The following is a 22858-nucleotide window of genomic DNA, read 5'->3' as shown; positions in this document are numbered from 1 at the left end:
AGGCACCCACCTCTTTGACTACTCGAACACTGCAACGCCAAGCTTCGCACTTCAGCATTCGTGATGACCTCTTGTACCGGCGCAACTACTCGCCAGACGGTAAGAAGTGGCTCCTAGTTATCCCCCGAACGCTGCTCTCTACAAACTGCGCGTCCTTTCACTACGCCCCGCAGTGTGCTCAGTGTACTTCAAGACCGATGAACGCTTACGGAAAAGGTACTACTGGCGCGGAATGTTCCGCTTTGTCCGCAAGTTCTTTCGCGGCTGCAACGAGAGTCAGCGACGAAAAAACCCGCCGCACCCTGCCGCAGGTTCATAAGAGCTCCTTTCGAGCCCAGGCCGCCCATTCGACCGCGTAGGAATCGACCTTTATGGACCTGTGCCTTTGACCACGGCAGAAAACCGATACGCCAATACCGATGCTCTTCCCACAGCGATAGCACAGCACGTCGTCTCTTTCACCCTCAAGCGTTTTGTGCTTTGACACGGTCCTCGTCGCTAACTTCTCAGTCACCGTGGCCGCGCATTTCTCTCCGATGTAATTCAAGCACTTCTTCACCAGTGCAATATTGCACATCGGATGTGTACGGCCTACCACCTTGATACGAACGGACCCGCCGTGGTTGCTCAGTGGCTATGGTGTTAGGCTGCTGAGCACGAGGTCGTGGGATCGAATTCGGGCCGCGGCGGCCGCATTTTGATGGGGGCGAAATGCGAAAACACCCGTGTACTTAGATTTAGGTGCACGTTAAAGAACCGCAGGTGGTCGAAATTTCCGGAGTCCCCCACTACGGCGTGCTTCATAATCATAAAGTGGTTTTGGCACGTAAAACCCCATAATTTATTTTTTTTTATTTTCATACGAACGGCCTGACTGAGCGGTTTTATCGGACACTGGGCGACATGCCTGCGACACATGTTACATCTGATCAACCATACTGGGGACCTGGTTCTTCTATTTGCCACATACGCGTTAACACCGCTACGCAAGTCACAACCGCGTTTCCCCCCCTGCTTCCCGCGCACGCCCGTGTCGGAATCCGCCCGTTTCGCTGCAGATTGCTGACAACTAGCCAAGCGCTTTACTACGGCCGACCAACAACGCCAGAAAAACGCCCGCAATGACGACCACTCTCCTGGCGCAACATACGCTCCTGGAGCACTTGTGTGGCTGCGTGTACCACCCTGCGCTCCTGGCTTGTCTTCACACTACTCTCAAATTATCATGGTCCCTACCCCGTTGTCGAGCGTACTTCTCCATAAACTACGTCATTAAATCTCTTACGCCGCACGGCGACCACGTCGACGTGGACGTTATGTTGTTTACGTAGACCGCCTCGAGCCGTACTTCGACCTTCTTGTCTCCACCTGTTAGATAGCCAGGATAGCTCCGCCGTTCTCAACGGGGGCAATCGTAATGAAGAAATGACCAGAATGACATCCCGGGCTCAGCGATCATAAAGAGGAGACGGCACGACATCGGCGCTCGAACACCACCATCTTGTTCTCCCTGCGCACTGTTCCTAGCTAACACCTGTTTGTTGGACTCGTCCAATAAACCTCTTTACACATTGTTAAATTTGAAATGCTTGTTGAGAAGCTGCAAAAAAAAAGAAAATAAAGAAGATGGCCAAGTGGTCGCGACGATTTCCTCGGGAAGGCCGTTCCACTCTGAGGGAGGTTAACAAAAAATGATGATGAAAATATAGTCGTTCGAGCACGAGACCGCGGCACTACGGCGGATGGTCGGGTGCGGCGAGACATAAACGTTTGTCTTGCTTTAGCGCAGCTCAGTTTGAGTATGAAGGAAAAAAGGCAGATGACAGGATGAGCGCTAACTTCCAGCTGGTTTTATTCCATGACCTAATGCACATTATATGGGCCACTCATAACACACGTGACAAAAACAATCGAAACAACCACCTTACAAGAAGCACATGACTGCAGTTCGGTGAACACGTGCCGACCATTTTAGAAAATAAAGTTCCTTGTTTGATAAAGATAAAGAGAGTGTACTCACGCGCACCTTACGCATTTGGTAATGGCACCAGCCTCAGTTATGTAGCGCGTCATTTGATTGTGACAATGACGAATTTTTTTTTAATCTGGTTTGCATCCGCAAGTCTTGCAATGCATGGCAAGGAACCCACTTGATGAAATTATGACAACATTGTAACTATGTTCGCGCCAACGATCACTGATACACCACCCGGTTTGTCCAATGCCGACACCGTTGCACGACAAGGGAAGCCTGTATACCGCAGCTCGAGTGCAATCAACATGCTTTTTCATGTCTTTTTTCACACACTGGTTGCTGTTCCTTCCTTCCTAGGGTTAGTAAGTTTGCAAAGCCTGCTCAGCTTATCAGGAGCAGAGAAAACGACTCGAAGGTTCGCTCTTTGCGCAAGCTTTTTCAAATGGTGGGAAACGTTGTGAATATGTGGCACCACACTGGTTTTCCCACCAGCGGCCGCTGCATCGCTCTCCTGCCGTTTGCGCTTCCGAGAAACTTTTAGCAAACGTCCTGCCAATGACATCTACACTGGTATCGGATAGCTTGCTTTGGAAAACCGCTTGCTTTGCCCTTCCGTACTAGCGAACATAGCATGACGACACGGCTTTATCAGGACATTTTTACAGCAAAGTTTGGCTATCCCCATTTTTATCATTTTGGAATGCGCTTAATTGTACGGCAGGAGAAGCTCAGCAGACCGCGGTTCGTAGCTCCAGCAAGTGTGCCCAATCGAACAAGACAGGCGAAAGTCGAGAAACCGTATGGTACATTTTTTTGTGGGATTTCATAGCTGATTTCAAGGGGAGCTAGACTCTCCTTAATAGTTGGCAGAATTGTGGCAACCCGACATTCCACTGCATCTCAATTGCAATTCAATAACACAAAAAATCATCAACATAGCGGAAGGTTTTGGACACTTTGGTCTGCATGCGTCTGTCAGAGATGTTTACGTCGAGTCAGAATCAAAACAACTCGCTGAGTATGGAAGCAATGTAAGAGCCTATGCATGTCCCTTTTTTCTGTTGGTAAATGGCTTCGTCCCAGCTGATGAAAGCTGATACGAGATAAAAGCTTAAAAGCTCTAGAATATTTACACTGGTCATGAAAACGTCATTCTAATACCCTAGGGCACCATATTCGTTTATATGGTACAACATGATGCAAGATGAGGGCGTCACTACAGCCTCCTTATGTTTATCAGGCAAGGAACTTGACTTTCTAAGACGGTGGGCGCGTGTTCTACGAACTGCAGTAGTGTGCTCCTTGCAGGGTTGTTGTTTCTATTGCTCTTGTCACGTGGGCTATGAGCGAATAGCGAATAGGGTCACGAAATAAATCACGTCGGAAGTTAGCACTCATCCTATCTGCTGTCCTTCTTCCTTCACACTCAAACTGAGTTGCGCTAAAGCAAAATGATGCCCCAACTTGCCCATTCAGCAATACTTGAGATATACACGCTGCGAGGGAGATGTCCTTAGTGAAGGTCAGTAAAAAAAAAAGTTACGGCAGGGCGAACGGCTAGCAATGCTGAATGTACGCGTTTGTGTAGAACTTAAGATGTACTATCAGGCCCATCGCGCCTTACTAACCTTTATAGAGCTAACCAACTTAGGTTCACGTTTGTAGCATGAGCATTGAACATTCTGTAGTAGCGCGACCTTCAGTGACCGGCCCTACTGTGTGTGATCAGTACTGTATCCTAACGCTTCTTCCTTCGAAGATGGGAGGTGGCGGGTTCAAACACCTTATAGTGTATATTGTGAACCGACTAACGGTGAAACGGGGATTACGTGCAGCTTTACTTGGCGTCTCATCATGGAGAACACAATTAGCCGCATAGCGAACTAGCCATGGATGTGGTTGATAATGTGGAGGCTGTTCGACGTGGCGTCACTTTAATTCCGGCTGCAGAGTTCTACTTCAGTCTTTAGATTTGTCCTGTTGCAGTGTCCTGTTGCTCTCCTTTCCTCTTTCCTTTTTCCTTCCCTTCTTCCTATCTTCTATTTCTGTGTTGCTGTCACCTCCCTTCAGAAGAGTAGGCAGGCGTTGTGCCCCTTCCGGTGGCAGTTGCCAGCCTGCTCCTCGTTTTCCCTTTCGCAATACCTGTGTATATGTGTATATGTGTTCAAAACAAATAATAATAATAAAAATATATGTAGGCGTTGAAACCCGAACAGCGGAGTGCGTGGTGGGCGCGTAGTTTCTGTGCTACCTAGCGGAGAAGAAAAGAGCACGAACATGCACGCCCTACTAGAATATGTCACGAGCGGTGTTTCTGAGATGTGAGAGTTCGTCAGACAGTTTTCGGCTCTTGCTAAGTTTCACAAAAGCTACACACCCACCACGCACTGCATATTTGAAAGTCTACAGCTAGTTCGCGCAACAAACCGAAGTCGCCAAAATTAAACGCGCCGTGCGGCACTCCTCGTAACAAAGCGGTGGCGACATTGGGACCCCTTGAGTTGCGGGACTAACGTGTCCGGGCAAACCGCGCGTGCGGCAGGTGGGCGCCGAGGCTCGCCCCATCGTAGCTGCCCTGCGCGGCGCCTGCCTGTCACGAGCCTGGCCCTCGGAGGCCGGAGGCGCCTGCTGCCCGAGCTGGTGCCGCCGGCGGGAGGTGCGGCCCGCAGATGGACCGGCCACAGGTGCACCCCGCGGACGTCTATCGCTTCTGGCACGCTCCATCACTCTCATGACACGAGTAGAAGAGCGGCCGCCCAAACAGGATTTCGACTTTGGTAAGTGGACGCACATTATGCAGCGTTATAAGGTATTTACTCGAATTATTCTACCTATGTCAGTGCGTAACGGACATCATGACAATCTCATAGGACGATCTCTTGTGCTGATCTAGTTTCATCATATCCAATTGAAAGCTAGCTAAGTATTCATTGTTTATTTTATTTATGTATTCATTCTATTTATGATACCCTCAGAGTTAGAGGCATTATAGGGGGGAGTGCTAGAAAAGAAAATGTGGAACATGGAAAGTAAACAAAACGCATAGATTAATATGAATAAACCACAATGATAGAATGCAAGAGGTTTCATTACATACATTGTTAGCTGCTGTGTCACAGCAACGAAGTTTCTGGTTATACAATGTTAGCTAAAATTTCAGGAAAAGGGCTGTTATCAGTAGTATTTACGATATCAGCGGGAAGCTAGGTGGTTCCAACCTATACATGTGCGAGGGAAGAAGAACTGGGAAAATTTATTTGTGTGGCATAGATAGCTCGCAACTTTATGAATAGTGATCTACACACTGTGATACATAATGTGGTCGTGTAAAGAATTGCATGTGCAGTGTAGGATTATGATCAATCCTATCAAAAAGGGCTAGACGTGCAACTTTACGTCGAACAGACAGCAAAGGAAGACTAAGATTATGCTTCATGGAAGAAATGCTCGCAATTCTATTATAATTAGAAAAGATAACTTGAACTTAGTTACTTTGGACCAGTTCTAAAGCTGTTTTGAGGTTATCTTGGCCAGGATCCTATACACAACTGGCGTGTTCTAAATTAGGACGTATTAGAGGTTTATAGAGTAGGTGTTTAAGGTTAGAAGGTGAGCTAGCGAAATTACGGCGCAAATAGCCTAACCTACGGTTAGCGTTGTTAATAACGTATTCGGTGTGAATTGACCATGAGAGGTTTGTAGTTACATGGACACCTAAGTACTTGTAAGATTTACTGCTTCTAAAGGAACGCAGTTTAATTGGTAAGTGGCATGTTGGAGATAAACACGGGCTACATGTAGTATTTTACATTTGTTAATGTTAATTATTGTTAATTAATGTTAATTTAAATGAAAGAAAGGATAGGGCCCAGTAATGGACCTTGGAGTACCCCAGAATATACATCGCTGAAAGAAGAATTAATACAATTAACTGTAACAAACTGAGTGTGGTTTGTTAGAAAAAAATTAATCAACGTCAGAAGTTTAGAATCTAGGTTTAGTTTATTTAATTTGTACAGAAGTATCTGACAAACCTTGTCTGAATTACCCGTTCCCTTTCTTCAGTGTTGTGGTCTGTGATGCGATATTTTACCACTACTCTTTCCTGTTGCTGCTCCAGCTTGCCGAGGCAATTCAGGGCTCTATTCTTTACAAATCACAGTTGGTGCATTTTTTTTTCCTCGCCTGATTTGCGATGCGTGTGCTGCTTGAATATGTGTGTACTTGGGAAAACTGTATTTCCGCGCTGCTGCTCCCTTAATTTCTTTTTGTATTTTTAAGGGTATTTGGGGCTAGTCAAGCTGCTACGAGCAGCTTTTTTTCCCACTTTACCACCGCAAAGCTGTATTTAGTTTTTGTGGAAATAAAGCATACATACATACATACTATGACAATATTGGGTCTTTTGCCCGTCAATGTGACTTCTGAGAACTGCAACCGAACCTGTTGCTTTCGTTTAAGAAACGCTCTCGATTTTTCATTTGTGAGATAAGACCATTACTTCATGATCCCACGTGTCATACTTTCCGCATATGCCTTTGAAACGGCGAAACATCTTCCTGCATGATACACATTGCCACAATCACTGGGTTTCAGGCTTTCCGAAGAAATCTTTTTTCTAAACCAGGCACTTTTGCTGATCTTGTGAGTCGGTCAGTTTAATGCAGTATCACCTTAGTGGTAATGCCGCAAAGCAACAAAGCCCGGGGCAGTCCGGCGGGACACAGTTGCACAGACTCAGAGTGTTAGGAGTCTGTCCCATTCAAAAAAGTGTAGCAGTGAAGTTAGCTTGATTAATGCAACCGCTGGAGCACCACCATCGATAGGAAGAGTTCAAATTATTAGGAATGAGCACCCCATGATGATAATAATTCATTGGGTTGTAAAGATTTTAACTAACCGTTAATTTTAACGGCGTGAAAAAGAACCACAAAGGCGGGTTGGTTTGCTTGAATGTTGGAATTGCTAACGTAGCTTAAGCAGTCCAACTTTCTAACTTAGTAAAACTTTGAAAACCCTGGAAAGCTATCCTAAACTTTCCTAGCATACTAAAGTTAACAACACATACGAGTGGGCATATGATCACATATTTAGAACACTTATGTGAAGATATCGATGTCCTATAACAAAAGAAAAAGATTACGACAGAACCCACCTCATGATGACTGTCGACACTGATGTGATTAGCATTCAAGCAGTACAGTGACGACACGTATTGCTGAAGACGAATTTATTTAATTTTTTTATTACTTCCCTCCACCTTGCGGGTTTCCGCAGAATTATTACGTCAAACTCTTGCCTTTGTTTCATAGTTGTTGATGAGTTCGACTTCACCCTACCATCTGCAAGCGGCCTGGTTAGCCCAGGTGGTAGAGTGGCTGCCCCGGTATGGCGGTCGTTCCGGTTGTGAGTCCGGGACCAGGGCGATTTTTTTTTAACTGCGAAGCTTTGCTTTCGAGGAACCCGTATGGGTTTCCTTTGTAGCAATTGCTTCGATTGGGTGGATATCTCATTTTTCTCCTTTTTACTTCTCTCCACCTTGTGGGTTTCCGCAGAACTATTACGTCAGGCATTTATTTACAATCTGAAGGGGGACAAGCAGGCTATAAAGGCTGATCGTGTTATGCACGCATGCGCCACAGTGCTGCCACAGACCACAGCGTGTACAATTTCGAACGGGACAACGAAACGTCCAATAAACGTAGTCTCCCAACCGCTGCAAGCTTTGATGCGCTGGTACTGTAAATTTAGTGTTCAACATATCTGACTTCGACTGAGCTACGGATTGATTGAATAGGTGCCTGTCTCAGGCATAACTTTTCTTTCCGCTTTCAGCTAGAAGAACACGCGTTCTCACTTTTATCAGACGGACTTGCGGAATACGCCCGCAGCCATTGAAGAGCGTCGTGAAAGAGGCGCTTGAATTTTTAAAAGGATGCTAATCGCACTAAATCGTTGGCGCAACAGTACTGGCAATCACTACTAAAGGATGTTATCAACATTGTCTTTATCATTGTGTTAATTGCCAAATGTTTTTGGAAATATGTGATGTGAAATGATGCATGATGCTATCAATTGTATAACCATATGCTTATCCTTCTTCCTTTTTGTCTCTTTGCAAAACATCATATGTAATTGAAATAAGCTCTTTGTGCGTTATGTTTTTGCCATACTTATTGCTGTTAACATAGGTCCATGAAACTCTTCTCTTGCCAAGTGCTCTTTTGTATTCTTATGTAAATGCCTGTACTACTATGTCTACAGACCCTTCTAACCCACTCCTGTAAAAATCCCTGATGGGATTGACAGTATGACAAAATAAAAAATAAAAATAAAATAAAAACAACTTTTTTATTTGATCAGAGGTTCTCGGTAGGTTCAGAATGCTCACCTACTATTTCTCTGTTAGTGAGTGGAGGCTGATGCACTGCTTACACACATCCCACTTTTCTTATTTTTTGTCAGATTCCTGGTGCAGTGATTACTGTCTACTTGGCGCACCTATGTTGCGGTTTCGCCATAGCAAAAAGTGGTCCAGACAACAGGGTGCCTTAAGCGCATGGAACGATAATAAAGGAGCAGCCATTGGTACATTTTCTCCTGTCACCCACTTATTAGCCAGTTAGCAATGGGGAAGAATTCTTTCAACACTGTTTCATTTATTTTTTTGTGGAAAATGCTTCTTTAATTATTCAGAACAATGAAAAATAAGGATTATTTTCTAGATGTCTCGCAGAAACTTGCGTGCAAGTGCATATGTGTGACGTCATATATTCCATTTTTTTTCTCCTACTTAGGGTTATTGGCCCTAAATAAGTTTTCGAAACTTATTCAGTTGAGCGCGTTGTTCCTTCAGGACGTAATTTAGTTCATATTTGCTCAAAAACAACTAACTGTGGTACGAACGGTGATGAAAACCGTGACATTTTGACGAGTCAGTACGGGCAACTTCATCACAGTGCCGTCATCGAAGCTTTATTGTGCCTTTTATACTTTATCAAGCCTTCTCCTGTCGATAAATGCTGTACAAATACTACTTATTTCAATATTGCTACGGAACAGTATTTGCGATGACAGAGAGCCGAGCAGGGTGAAGACGACGACGACGATTAGAGGCTAGCGCGGGCTGTTGCCTCTTGGCCAAGTGCGGCGTATTGCCTTGTAAATATACTAGTATATAACTTTTCGTCAGCGTATTCCTACGTAACATATCTGGTGGAGGTGGACGTTCCCTGTACCTCGTCACGGAGCTTCGCAGTGGACGGTACGTCGAGCCTTCCTTCATGGCTCTCGGCGACGACAACACGACTCCGCCGGCTCCGACACCTGCTGCCACTTCGACGACCTACATCACTCTCCCCGCTCCCCGTGATCCTGGCGTATTCTCGGGCGAAGATGGGGAAGACGTCGAGGACTGGATCAGCCTGTACGAACACGTCAGCCGCAATAACCGATGGGACCCTACTATCATGCTCGCCAACGTAGTCTTTTATCTCGGCCACACCTCGAGTTTGGTTTCGGACGCATGAAGATGAGCTCACCAGTTGGGATTCGCTTAAGCAAAAGCTCCGAGTCTTGATCGGCAACCCCTACGGTCACCAACTTGCCGCGCAGAAGGCGCTTTCCGGCCGTGTGCAGACATCAACAGAGCCCTGCGTCACGTACATGCAGGACGTTTGGCTCTGTGCCGCAAAGTTGACGCACACATGACTGAGTCCCACAAGGTATCTCACATCCTTAAAGGCATTGCCGATTACGCCTTCAACTTGCTCGTTTTTAACAACGTGGCGATGGTGGATGCAGTTATAAAAAAGTGCCGCCGCCTGGAACTCGGTAAAAGCCGACGTATCGACCAGCAGTTTGCTTATCTGCCCAACACCCCAGCAACATCTTCCTTTGCAGACGCTCCTCGTCCCAACAACACTGGTGATGTTACCAGAATCGTCCGGCGTGAGATCGAGGCCGCCTAGCCAGCTGCCTTCGACTCCAGCCCCTCAAATGCACCTGCAGTCACGGTTTCCCTGGTCCAGGCAGTTGTCCGCCAGGAGTTCGCAGACATGGGTCTTCACACCATCTGCTCGGCCCAACGCCCTCATACCCACCCGGCTTCTTTGATTCCGCCCCGTCCCGCATCATCTTACCCACCACGTTTCAGCAACCCGTCTGAATGGCGCATTGCAGACAGGCCCATTTGTTTTCACTGCCATGGAATCGGGCACATTTCTCGGCAGTGTCGCAGTCGCTGGAGTTCCCCGAACCTGGTCTGCTTATACAGCCTACTCTCGCCGCCCAGGTGGCCCTTCTCGTCTTTAGGCCGCACGCTCTGATAATGCCGCCACTGGTTCTCCTGCACCGAACCGCCCCTATTCTCGTTTGCCTTCGCCCCAACGACGACAATCTCGCTCTCCCCAGCCCCGTCGCTCCTATTCGCTGACTCCCTTCGGACGCCGCTCCCAGCCAGAAAAATAGACGATGCAGTGCTTCAAGGTGACGCCACATTCCTCCCTACGCCGCCAACTCCTCTACTGACGTTGCCCACTCATCTGAACCTCCTTGACGTGCAAGTCGACGGTGTTTCTGTATGTGCTCTCATAGACACTGGGGCGCATTTGTCGGTAATGAACGCTGACCTTCGTAACCGGCTGAGGAAAATAATCACGCCCGCCACGACGGCTGTTGTCCGTGTCGCCATGGCGGAACAGCCCCTGTAATTGGTATGTGTGCCGCCCGCGTCTCCTTCGCCGATCGCTCTACTATCGTGCTATTCACAGTCATCGCCCACTGTCCCCACGACATCATCCTCGGCTTAGACTTCCTCGCCGCACATTCTGCTCTCATCGATTGTTCCGCCAGCACTCTCCGCCTTGACCTGCTTTTTCTAGGATCCCCGCTGAACCACACCCCAGTCGCTTCAGTTTCGTCGACTTCGTTCGCTTGCCACCTTCGGCACTGACTTACGTTGACTTCGTGTCATCCCCACTAGTCCCCGACGGTCACTTCATCGCGGCTCCTATGCAAGACGCCCTCCTTACACACGGGATCACAGTACCTTATACAGTTTTATCTATTACGGCGAATTGCGTCTGCCTGCCAGTGGTCAATTTTGGCTTGACGACAAAAGTGCTGCCACGCGGGATGTCTCTGGCCCAGCTTTGCACATTCGAGGATAACTCAGTAGCACCTATTGCAGTAGACGACAATTCAGACGATCCTCCTCTACCATCGCAGTCGGCAACTTGTAGCATCGCCGACTTACAGAAAATGATTGCGCCCGACATGCCGTCCGAGCACGCGCGTGAGCTCGACCGCGTTCTGTTTTCCTACCACGATATTTTTGAATTTAACGATCATCCTTTGGCCCAAAATGCAGCTGGTAAACATCGCATTAATACCGGCGATGCTCCTCCTACATTAATCGCCGCCCGTATCGAGCGCCTACGTGCTGTCTCGTGTTTCCCTTCTTCGTGTGTTGTTTTATTCGGCGTCGTCTTTGTAATCATGCTTAACCAACTAGCCCACCAACACATGCTCAGTATCACCGGCTGAGCGTCAAGTTATTCACGCCGAAGTTCGCAAAATGCTTGCCAAGAACATTATTGAACCGTCATGTAGCCCATGGGCGTCACCTGTTGTACCGGTAAAAAAGAAGGATGGATCATGGCGATTATCGACACCTTAACAGGGTTACCAAAAAGGACGTGTATCCCCTACCTCGAATTGATGACGCCCTTGACTGCCTCCACAGTTCTCGCTATTTCTCCTCTATTGACCTTCGCTCCGGCTACTGGCAGACTGCCGTGGACGATCTCGAACGCGAGAAGACTGCCTTTGTAACACCCGACGGCCTATATCAATTCAAAGTTACGCCGTTCGGTTTATGTAACGCTCCTGCCACTTTTGAACGCATGATAGATGCCCTTTTTCACGGTTTCAAATTGTCCACGTGCCTGTGCTACTTGGACGACGTCATAGTATTCTCCCCAACGTTGGCTACGCAACTCAAGCGCATCTCAGAAGTACTGGACGTTTTTCGGCGAGCCGGTCTGCAACTCAACGCATCGAAGTGCCGATTCGGCCGTCGCCAGATTACCGCCCTTGCACATCTCGTTGACGCGAACGGAGTGCAACCGGACCCAGGCAAGATCCATGCTGTTATGCACTTACGTGTTCCAATGTGTGTCAAGGATGTGCGCAGATTCATCGGACTTTGCTCGTACTTCCGCCGTTTCGTGAAAAATTTTGCGGCCATAGCATCACCACTAACCAAGCTTTTCATAAAAGACGCCCCTTTCCAGTGGGGCAGTAACGAGGCCTCTGCATTCTCGCTTCTAATCGACCGTTCTGGCCCATTTCGATCCTTCTGCGCCTACCGAAGTCCGTACTTATGCCAGCGGTCACGGAATTGGCGCAGTGCTTGCACAACGCCAGCGCGGCCACGATTGTGTTATCGCTTATGCCAGTAGGCTCCTCTCGCCCGCAAAGCGCTACTTTACCATCACTGAGCGTGAGTGTCTGGCCCTAGTTTGGGCGGTTGCGAAGTGGCGCCCTTACTTATATGGCCGACCTTTTTCCGTTGTCACAGGTCATCATGCGCTTTGCTGGTTATGCTCAGTGAAAGATCCTACGCTTCCGAGAATAATCGTACTCTCTCATCTACAAATCTGGCCGACTACACAAGGATGTTGACTGCCTGTCTCGCTACCCGGTAGACGAGCCTGACGACGCCAATAGTAGTATCGCCAACGGCATTTTCTCTGTGTCTGCCTTCGCTAACATCGCCGATGAGCAGTACCGAGACCTATCGCTGCGAGTATTCATCGAACGTCTGCACTCTACACCTACCGACGCATTCGTTCGCCGATATGTCCTCCAGGACGGCATTCTGTACCGAAGGAACTTCCTCCCTGACGGCCCTGATCTTCTTCTTGTCGTGCCAAAACATCTACGACAGACTGTGCTCTTTGAGATGCATGACGCACCCACTGCAGGACATCTTGGGGCAACCCGCACGTCTGACCGCGTCCGCCGCCGCTTCTATTGGCCTGGTCTCGCTCGCTCCGTCCGATGCCATACCGCTGCCTGTGATCGCTGCCAGCGTCAGAAAACACTTCAGGTGCTACCTGCCGGTCATCTCCAGCCGATCACCTTCCCTGTGGAACCGTTCTTTCGTGTTGGACTAGACCTCCTCGGTCCCTTTCCCACGTAATCTTCTGGGAACAAATGGATAGCCGTCGCAACGGATTACGCCACCCGATACGCTATCACGCGGGCTCTCCCTACCAGTTGCGCCACTGACGTCGCGGACTTTCTCTTGCGTGACATTATCTTACTTCATGGCGCCCCGCGACAGCTGCTTACTGAGCGTGGTCGTAACTTCCTCTCGAAAGTTATCGCCGAGATAGTGTGGTCCTGCTCCATTCAACACAAGCTGACTACCTCATACCATCCTCAAACCAATGTCCTGACAGAGCGGTTAAAACGTACTTTTACCCATATGCTGTCCAAGTATGTTACCAAGGACCACCACGACTGGGACATTACCCTTCCTTATGCCACATTGGCGTAATATTTCTCCCAGCACGACACCGCGGGATTTTCTCCATTTTATCTGTTGTATCGTCGCGAACCGACCTAGCCCCTACACACGGCACTTCCTGCTGCTGCGATCTCAACAAGCGAGTAGGCGCGCGACGCCATCGCCCTCGCGGACCATGCAGCCAGCTTGCCCGTACTCGACTGATGGCCTCGCAAACCACTCAGCAGCGTCAGTACGACGCCCGCCACCGTGGCGTACAGTTTTCACCTGGTGCGCTCGTGCTCCTGTGGTCGCCCTCTCGTCTCGTCAGACTTTCAGAGAAGCTCTTTTCGCGATATACAGGGCCCTACCGCGAGCTCCGCCAGGTGACGCCTGTGACGTACGAAATTGCTCCTGTGCGTTCAACCTCGTCCTCTACTCTGGCATCTAGTGATGTTGTGCACGTCAGTAGGCTCAAGGCCTACTACACTGCCCCCGAGTACGGCGTTTAGTCGCTCCGGGACTGTGCTTTTGCCGCCGTGGGCAGTGCTACGGAACAGTATTTGCGATGACTAAGAGCCGAGCAGGGTGAAGACGACGACGACGATTAGAGGCTAGCGCGGGCTGTTGCCTCTTGGCCATGTACGGCGTATTGCCTTGTAAATATACTTGTATATAGCTTTTCGTCGGCATCTTTCTACGTAACAATATCTTGCAGTGTCTTTAAGGATGAAAACGTTCCACCCAACATAAAATTTACTGAATATAACTATTTCTCGGACACACCGTCTTACGAATCTGGCTTGAGAAGAGCGACTATTAGAGTTGCACAACCAGACATCTCGCCACCGAAGGATGACACCAAGCATAAAGGCTTAGATACAAAATTGAGAGCCAAGGTGAACAAGTATGTTCTGCCTATGTTTTCCTTGTTTGAAAAATTCCGTCGCTGCCTTTCTCAGCCCTCGTCGATTCCGATCCGCTTAAAGTAACGTAGTAAATAAGGTTGACTTGTGCAACCACCAAACCAAATAGGTCAACTAGGTATATAGAATAAAATAAAGACAATGGTTGCTTTAGAGTTTATGGTAAACGGGCAAAAGGTGCCGAGAGTAAATGGGGCTATACCAATCCAGGTACAGCCAAATTAGGAAGGTCCACTAGGCTTCGACAATGACACTCCCTCACCTGAACAGGAATTGGCCTCCCTGGTGCAGTATTTCGCCACCCCCTCCTTCATGACGCCTACAATTATCCCATGGCCCTCAGTCTCCAGCAGCTGCGGAGCACCTGATCAAGGCGGCGGTCAGACCGGTGGTCAAACGCAGCAGAGGGTGCTAAGAATCTCTGGAGCCGGACAGGCCGCCACTGGAAACTGACCCTGGCAACCTTCAACCGCCGGACTCTGTAGAGTGAGGCTAGTTTAGCAGGACTCTTTGAGGAAGTATCAGATATTGTCTGGGATAGCATTGGCCTTAGCGAGATTAGAAGAAATCGTGAGGCTTATACAGTGTTGACTAGCGGCCAGGTCCTCTGCTATAGAGGTCTCCCAGATAAGAACCAATACAGGGTAGGATTCCTAATCCATAAGGACATAGCGGGCAACATTGACGAATTCACAGCAATAATGAGAGCATAGCTGTAGCCGTAAACAAACTTAATAAGACGTATAGATTAAAGCTAGTACAAGCCTACGCTCCAACATCTAGTCACGACAATGAGGAAGATGAGTTTGATGAAGACGTTGAATTAGCGATGAGCAAAGTGCAAACTCGGTATGCAGTAGTAATGGGTGATTTGAATGCAAACGTGAGAAAAAAGCCGGCGAGTGAACAGGCAATTGGCGACTACGGCGTCGATTCTAGAAACGCTAGAGGAGAGATTATGGTAGAACTTGCAGAAAGGAATAAGTTGAAAATAATGAACACCTTTTTCAGGAAACGAAGCAACAAAAAATGCACCTGGGAAATCCGTAATAGTGAAACAAGAAGTGAAATTAATTCCATACTTTCTGCCGATACCAGCATAGTGCAGGATGTAGAAGTGATAGGTAGGGTAAAGTGCAGTGATCATAAGCTAATGAGGGCTAAGATTCATCTCAATTTGAAGAGAGAAAATAGTAAAATTGGTCAAGAAGAAAGAGGTCAACCTAAAGGCAGTAAGGGTAAAAGCCGACAAATTCAGGCTGGTATTGCAAACAAATATGCAGCATTATAACATCGAGCTGTAGATCACCTAAAGGTAATGAATGAAACCGTAACTAGGCTGGCTTCACAGGGAGCAACTGAAGTGGGAGGCAAGGCACCAAGGCAACCAGTGAGAGGTCAGAAGGAAACTGGGCATAGGACAAACCAAGATGTATGCGATGAATGATAAGCAGGGTAATATCATGAGCAATTTCTAAGCTATAGTAAAATCAGTGGAAGAATTCTATACTGACCTGTACAGTACTCATATGACTCAGAATAACTCCATCGGAAACATTACTGAACACGATACAGAAACTCCTTCTATAACTTGCGGTGAGGTCAGAAGGGCCTTGGAAGATATGGAACGGGCAAGAGCGGCAGAAGAAGATGGAATAACAGTCGATATAATCAAAGATGGAGGAGACATAATGCTTGAAAAACTGATGGCTCTCTATACGAAGTGTCTATTGACTGCAACTGTCCCAGAAAAATGGAAGAATGCAAACATTATACCAGTCGACGAAAAGGGAGACGGTAAATATAAGTTAAAAAAAGAAGAGGCCCTATGACTGACCGCTGAGGAACGCCGGAGGATACATTGCATGATTTAGAGTCATGATCATTAACAGAAACGTACTGTGTTCTATTCTGCAAGAAACATTCAATCCACTTAAGGAAGTTACAATCAAGGTGAAGTGTGCTAAGTTTCAGTAATAGTAGTCGATGTGAATGGTATTGAAAGCTTTCGCGAAGTCAAGGAAGATACAGTCAATAACTGAAGCTCGATCTAAAGCGGAAGACAGGTCCAAACTGGGTCCCAAATGAATAATTTTTGCGAAAACCATGCTGCTGTGACGCAAAAAAATTATTAGACACGAGAAAGCTAATCAAGTTGCAGTAGATTATGTGCTCTAATAATTTGCATGGAATAGAAGGAGATCGGCTGGTAGTTTAATGGGTTATGTGTATCACTAGACTTGTGGGCTGGAATCACCTTCGCTATCCTCCAGTTGTCCGGAAGTGTTGAACTCTGCAAAGACTGCATAAAAATATATGACAAGAAAGCCGATGAATACACTACAGTACTCTTAGTGAATTTTTAATTTATGGTATCAACACCTGCCAATGAAGAAAGTTTAGCTGTCAATCAAATTGTATATGCCATCTAAGTCGGCCGTAATCGGCTCCATCTCAGGGTACGTAAAGGCACGTATGGACGGTGAAGTATCTATTAGAGCGTCAAAAAAAAAGATAGCGAGAATGTATTGTTAAAAACCGTTCAGCAAAGCTCACGGGGGGCAGGAAATCAATGGTCAGTTTTCGGAACGATTTCTTTGGGTTTGCGCGTACGGTAATAATGTTTCAAAACTTCTTAGGATTAGTTGTCAGCAGATGACGTAGTGTTTCAGAAAAAAGTAATTCTTGGCTGAGCCGGTGGCCATCTTTTATTCAGATGCGATAGCTACGTAGGCAGCTTTTGCTTTTGTTTCCCCAGATAGCTTGAAGCGTCGCAAAATGCGTTTTTTTTTTCGTTTTAAGAAGCCGTTTTAAACTCAAGATAAACCAAGGAGCCCGATTGCATGGAGATAATAGGCGAGTCGGAATATATATTCCAGTTAGCGTTTGCACCTTGTTTTTGAAAAGGAGCCAGTTTTCTGCAATAGTTCTTTCCCAGAACTGAGGAAAAAAGAAATCGGCAAAACTTTGTAATTCCTTATTGATCGAGAAAAATTTGCTCGACTGTAGCCACGAATTTTCTTACGGTGTTTTAGACGCTGGGGCGAGCGTAAGGGATTGCAAAATAAATCACGGAATGATCACTTAAACCAGGTATAATTGATTATGATGAAATTGAATCAGGCGATTTGGTGAAAACGAGGTCAAGGATGTTGGCAGAAATTGCAATGGTACGGGTAGGCTCTTTAACAAACTGGGTGAGACCAAAGGTGGAATATATATCAAGAAAGGTGGAACATTCGGATGAGGATAGAGTCACTGATGGGAAGTCAACAGCCTAGTCAATGCCAGGGAAATTGAAGTCACCGAGCAAGAATATTGGTGCTGCTGGATATTTAACAACGATTTCGTTAAGAAAGTCGAATAGGTTATTGCAAAATGTGGATGTACTATCAGCTGGTCGATAGCAAGCGTCAAATATCACGTCTTTGTTATTTATGTGAATACAACAGCACAAGAACTCAATTTGCGAAGGCACGTGTATATGAAAAGATGTGATATCAGATGAAACAGCGATCAAGGTCCCACTACCACATCGTCCTATTCTGTCATTTCTATAAATATTGTAAGGCCTTACTGCACGCAAAAAGTTCCGAATTTTCAATTTTATCTGAAAACCAGGTCTCGACTAAAACAACAATACCTGCATTACACGTGTCGATCAGCGCAGACAGGCCATCGCGCTTATTCATAATGCTGCGGGTGTTAGTGAACAGCACAGAGTAATCGTTGTCATGCTTATTCTGTACGGCCGCGCGATGCTAACTCGAAGCGGGCGACGTGGGATTCACAGGGAAATTTATTTCACCGCTGCCTGTATTACCGCTGGCATTAGCAATACTGTTCTGCTGCAGTTCATAAACAGCATCGGTTTAAGAGCAATACACGTAGCACGTTTTGTTGATGAACAATTTGTTGTACCTGAGATGATACAATTGTCCGGAAGACTTCCCAAATGCAATTAACTTATTCCTGGTCATTCTAGTTGCCCGACAGAAGTCTCCTTGAATGGATACCCCGGATCCTTTCAGTTTCTTCTTTTGTGTTAATACCACTGGTCAACATTTGTTATTTATAAAGGCACCTAAGCGATGCACGCGCTCGATTCCCTCTTCAAGTAATTGCAACGCGAAACATTGCACAAGGAGTGAACGAACTTTTTTTTCTGTTTCCGTCCAAGTTTCAGAGGCACCAACGGCCATACCATAGAAAATCAAGTCATCTCTCCTTGACCTGTCCTCGAAATCGTCCAGACGAGATTGCACCGATGCATTCTCACTTTTCATGGCCTCGGTAATAATGCCTCGGATATGAACAGGTTCCTGCTTAGTTTCAAGGTTACAATAGAAGTTAAGAAGCCCTGGATCAACTTTAATCTGCGCCCCCGACTACGCCATCTACCAGTTACCCCTTTGCAGATTCTGCTCGTTAAAACCAGTCAATGAAAACGACTGATATTCTACTTCGGGAAATATGGAAGTCAAGCAATATTTTTCTCGCGTTGTGCCGGTTCTTTAGCCGTCTCACAGCCTGCGAGATGCACAGCATGATTAGGTACTTAACACGTGCATGGCTGATGTCGATTTGCATGCCGCACCTGAGCTAAAATGTTAAACCAGCATGATTGGACAGTTTTTGAGTTTTCATTTCTAGCAATAACATGAATATATTGAACCACTAAAGTACAATATGTACGCATTGGCAATTAGCAATAAAGTGAAGTGGTGCGGCTAATTTCACCTGCACTTATGGCCTGAGAGGTTAGGCCACCTGAAATCCAGGTAAATAGTTATTCAATTAGCTAAGACACACCTGTCATGCCTCTGTACTTAGCCCTGCTTCCCGGAGTCGAAAAGACTCCTCTGCTAACGTCAGTAACATTATAATGATGCAAAACAGCATACCGCAGCTAAGTTAAAATTTCGGATATACAAGCAAGATCATTTTCTTTCTCACCGACATTGTGCTTTGCTTTGTTTCACAAAGTTTTACGACGCATTCTTTTAGTTTGCGACGAACTACCTATTCGAAATAATAATTCTAAAAACACTAAACAGCTCCACACATCCGTAAGCATCCTCGGCGATTTGCACTAGATCTACATATCTGTGGCATTTTACACAATGTTGTGAAAGTGTCTGCGCAAGTTCTACGCCCTAGACAAGACCTCCTTGCGTTTTTGGAAGCCTGATCATTATCATCATCATCATCATCAGCCTAGTTATGCCCACTGCAGGGCAAAGGCCTCTCCCATACTACCCCGGTCATGTACTAATTGTGGCCATGTTGTCCCTGCAACCGTCTTAATGTCATCCGCCCACCTAACTTTCTGCCGCCCCTGCTACGCTTCCCTTCCCTTAGAATTCAGTCCGTAACCCTTAATGACCATCGGTTATCTTCCCTCCTCATTACATGTCCGGCCCATGCCCACTTCTTTTTCTTGATTTCCACTAAGATGTCATTTACCCGCGTTTGCTGTCTCACCCAATCTGCTCTTTTCTTATCCCTTAACGTTACACCCATCATTCTTCTTTCCACAGTTCGTTGCGTCGTCCTAAATTTCAGCAGAACCCATTTCGTAAGCCTCCAGGTTTCCACCCCATACGTGAGTACTGATAAGACACAGCTGTTATACACTTTTCTCTTGAGGGATAGTGGCAACCTGCAGTTCATGATTTGAGAATGCCTGCCAAACGCACCCCAGCCCATTCTTATTCTCCTAATTATTTCCGTCTCATGATCCGCATCCACCGTCACTACCTGCCCCAAGTTGGTGTATTCTCTTACGACTTCCAGTGCCTCGCTACCTATCGTAAACTGCTGTTCACTTCCTAGACTGTTAAACATTACTTTAGTTTTCTGCAGATTAATTTTCAGACCCACCCTTCTGCTTTGCCTCTCCAGGTCAGTGAGCATGCATTACAATTGGTCTCCTGAGTTACTAAGCAAGGCAATGTCATCAGCGAATCGCAAGTTGCTAAGGTATTCTCCATCAACTTTTATCCCCAATTCTTCCCACTCCAAGTCTCTGAATACCTCCTGTAAACGTTTGGTGAATAGCATTAGAGAGATCGTATCTCCCTGTCTGACGCCTGTGTTTATTCGGATTTTGTTGCTTTCTTTGTGTAGGACTACTGTGGCTGTGGAGCCGCTATAGATATCTTCCAGTATTTTTACATATGGCTCATCTACACCCTGATTCCGTAATGCCTCCATGACTGCTGCGGTTTCGAATGAATCAAACGCTCTCTCGTAATCAATGAAAGCTATATATAGGGGTTGGTTATATTCTGCATATTTCTCTATCACTTGATTGATAGTGTGAATATGTTCTATTGTTGAGTAGCCTTTACGGAATCCCGCCTGGTCCTTTGGTTGGCAGAAGTCTAAGGTGTTCCTGATTCTATTTGCGATTACCTTAGTAAATACTTTGTAGGCAACGGACAGTAAGCTGATCGGTCTATAATTCTTCAAGTCTTTGGCATCCCCTTTCTTATGGATTAGGATTATGTTACCGTTCTTCCAAGATTCCGGTTCGAGGTTATGAGGCAATGCGTATACAGGGTGGCTAGTTTCTCTAGAACAATCTGACCACCATCCTTCAACAAATCTGCTGTTACTTGATCCTCCCCAGCTGCCTTCCCCCTTTGCATAGCTCCTAAGGCTTTCTTTACTTCTTCTGGCGTTACCTTTGGGATTTCGACTTCCTCTAGGCCATTCTCTCTTCCACTATCGTCGTGGGTGCCACTGGTACTGTATAAATCTCTATAGAACTCCTCAGCCATTTGAACTATCTCATCCATATTAGTAACGATATTGCCGGCTTTGTCTCTTAACGCATACATCTGATTGTTGCCAATTCTTAGTTTCATCGTCACTGGTTTTAGGCTTCCTCCGTTCCTGAGAGCATGTTCAACTCTATCCATATTATAGTCTTACGCTTGTTGATTAGCTTAGAAAGTTCTAATCTAGCTGTAGGATTGACGCTTTCATACATTGGCGTTTCTTGATCAGATATTTCGTCTCCTGCGATAGCTTACTGGTTTCCTGTCTAACGGCGTTACCACCGACTTCTATTGCGCACTGCTTAATGATGCCCATGAGGTTGTCGTTCATTGCTTTAACACTAAGGTTCTATTCCTGAGCTAAAGTCGAATACCTGTTCTGTAGCTTGATCCGGAATTCCTCTAGTTTCCCTCTTACCGCTAACTCATTGATTGGCTTCTTGTGTACCAGTTTCTTCCATTCCCTCCTCAAGTCTAGGCTAATTCGAGTTCTTACCATCCTATGGTCACTGCAGCGTACCTTGCCGAGCACGTCTACATCTTGTATGATGCCAGGGTTCACGCAGAGTCTGAAGTCGATTTCATTTCTAGTCTCACCATTCGGGCTAACCCGCTTGCGGAATAAGGTATTCGTTAACCGCATATTATTCTGTTCTGCAAACTCTACTGATAACTCTCCTCTGCTATTCCTAGAGCCTGTGCCATATTCCCCCACTGACTTGTCTCCAGCCTGCTTCTTGCCTACCCTGGCATTGAAGTCGCCCATCAGTATAGTGTATCTTGTTTTGACTTTACCCATCACCGATTTCACGTCTTCATAAAAGCTTTCGACTTCCTGGTCATCATGACTGCATGTAGTGGCATAAACTTGTACCACCTTCAATTTGTAGCTCTTATTAACTTTCACAACAAGACTTGCCACCCTCTGGTTAATGCTACATATAGAATTCCTGTATGTTACCAGCTATTTCCTTATTAATCAGGAATCCAACTCCTAGTTCTCGTCTCTCCGCTAAGCCCCGGTAGCACAGTACGTGCCCGCTTTTTAGCACTGTATATGCTTCTTTTGTCCTCCTAACCTCACTGAGCCGTATTATATCCCATTTACTACCCGCTAATTCCTCCAATAACACTGCTAGACTCGCCTCACTAGATAACGTTCTAACGTTAAACGTTGCCAGGTTCAGATTCCAATGGCGACCTGTCCGCAGCCAGGTGTTCTTAGCGCTTATGAAAATGACTGTTGAAATGTTGTTGGCGTATTGTTGATGAATTGTTGACTCAATAGCCTTTCAACAATACCTTAACAATTATTGCAACCACAGAGCAATAATTCAACAGTAAAGTTGTTGGGAAGCTTACAACAAAAAAGTCGTTGACTAAATTTTGTTGGTATGTTGTTGAACAGTATTGAGTATTATTGAGCCATTGTTGAGTAGTTTTCAACAATAAAGTCGTTGAATAAATTCTCTTGATATATTGTTGAATAGTATTGAGTATTATTGAGCCATTGTTGAGTGGTTTTCAACAATAAAGTCGTTGACTAAATTCTTTTCATATATTGTTGAATAGTATTGAGTACTATTGAGTTATTGTTGAGTAATTTTCAACAATAAGGTTGAATAAATTCTCTTGATATATTGTTGAATAGTATTGA

General features: G+C 46.1%; 1 protein-coding gene across 1 annotated transcript in view; it reads left to right on the top strand.

Annotated features, from left to right (window-relative positions):
* LOC135921240 (secretin receptor-like) overlaps positions 1 to 22858 on the top strand; it is a 323541-nt gene that overhangs the window by 214874 nt on the left and 85809 nt on the right. Inside the window, exon 13 of the mRNA XM_070531477.1 lies at positions 4518 to 4752. Coding sequence (XP_070387578.1) covers positions 4518 to 4752 — 235 coding nt within the window. The remainder of the gene's footprint in view (positions 1 to 4517; positions 4753 to 22858) is intronic.

Source organism: Dermacentor albipictus, chromosome 1 (assembly GCF_038994185.2).
Source record: "Dermacentor albipictus isolate Rhodes 1998 colony chromosome 1, USDA_Dalb.pri_finalv2, whole genome shotgun sequence".
In the NCBI taxonomy this organism is placed as follows: Eukaryota; Metazoa; Arthropoda; class Arachnida; order Ixodida; family Ixodidae; genus Dermacentor; species Dermacentor albipictus.
Note: the sequence above shows the minus strand (reverse complement) of the source record. Positions and strands in the feature narration are given on the sequence as shown.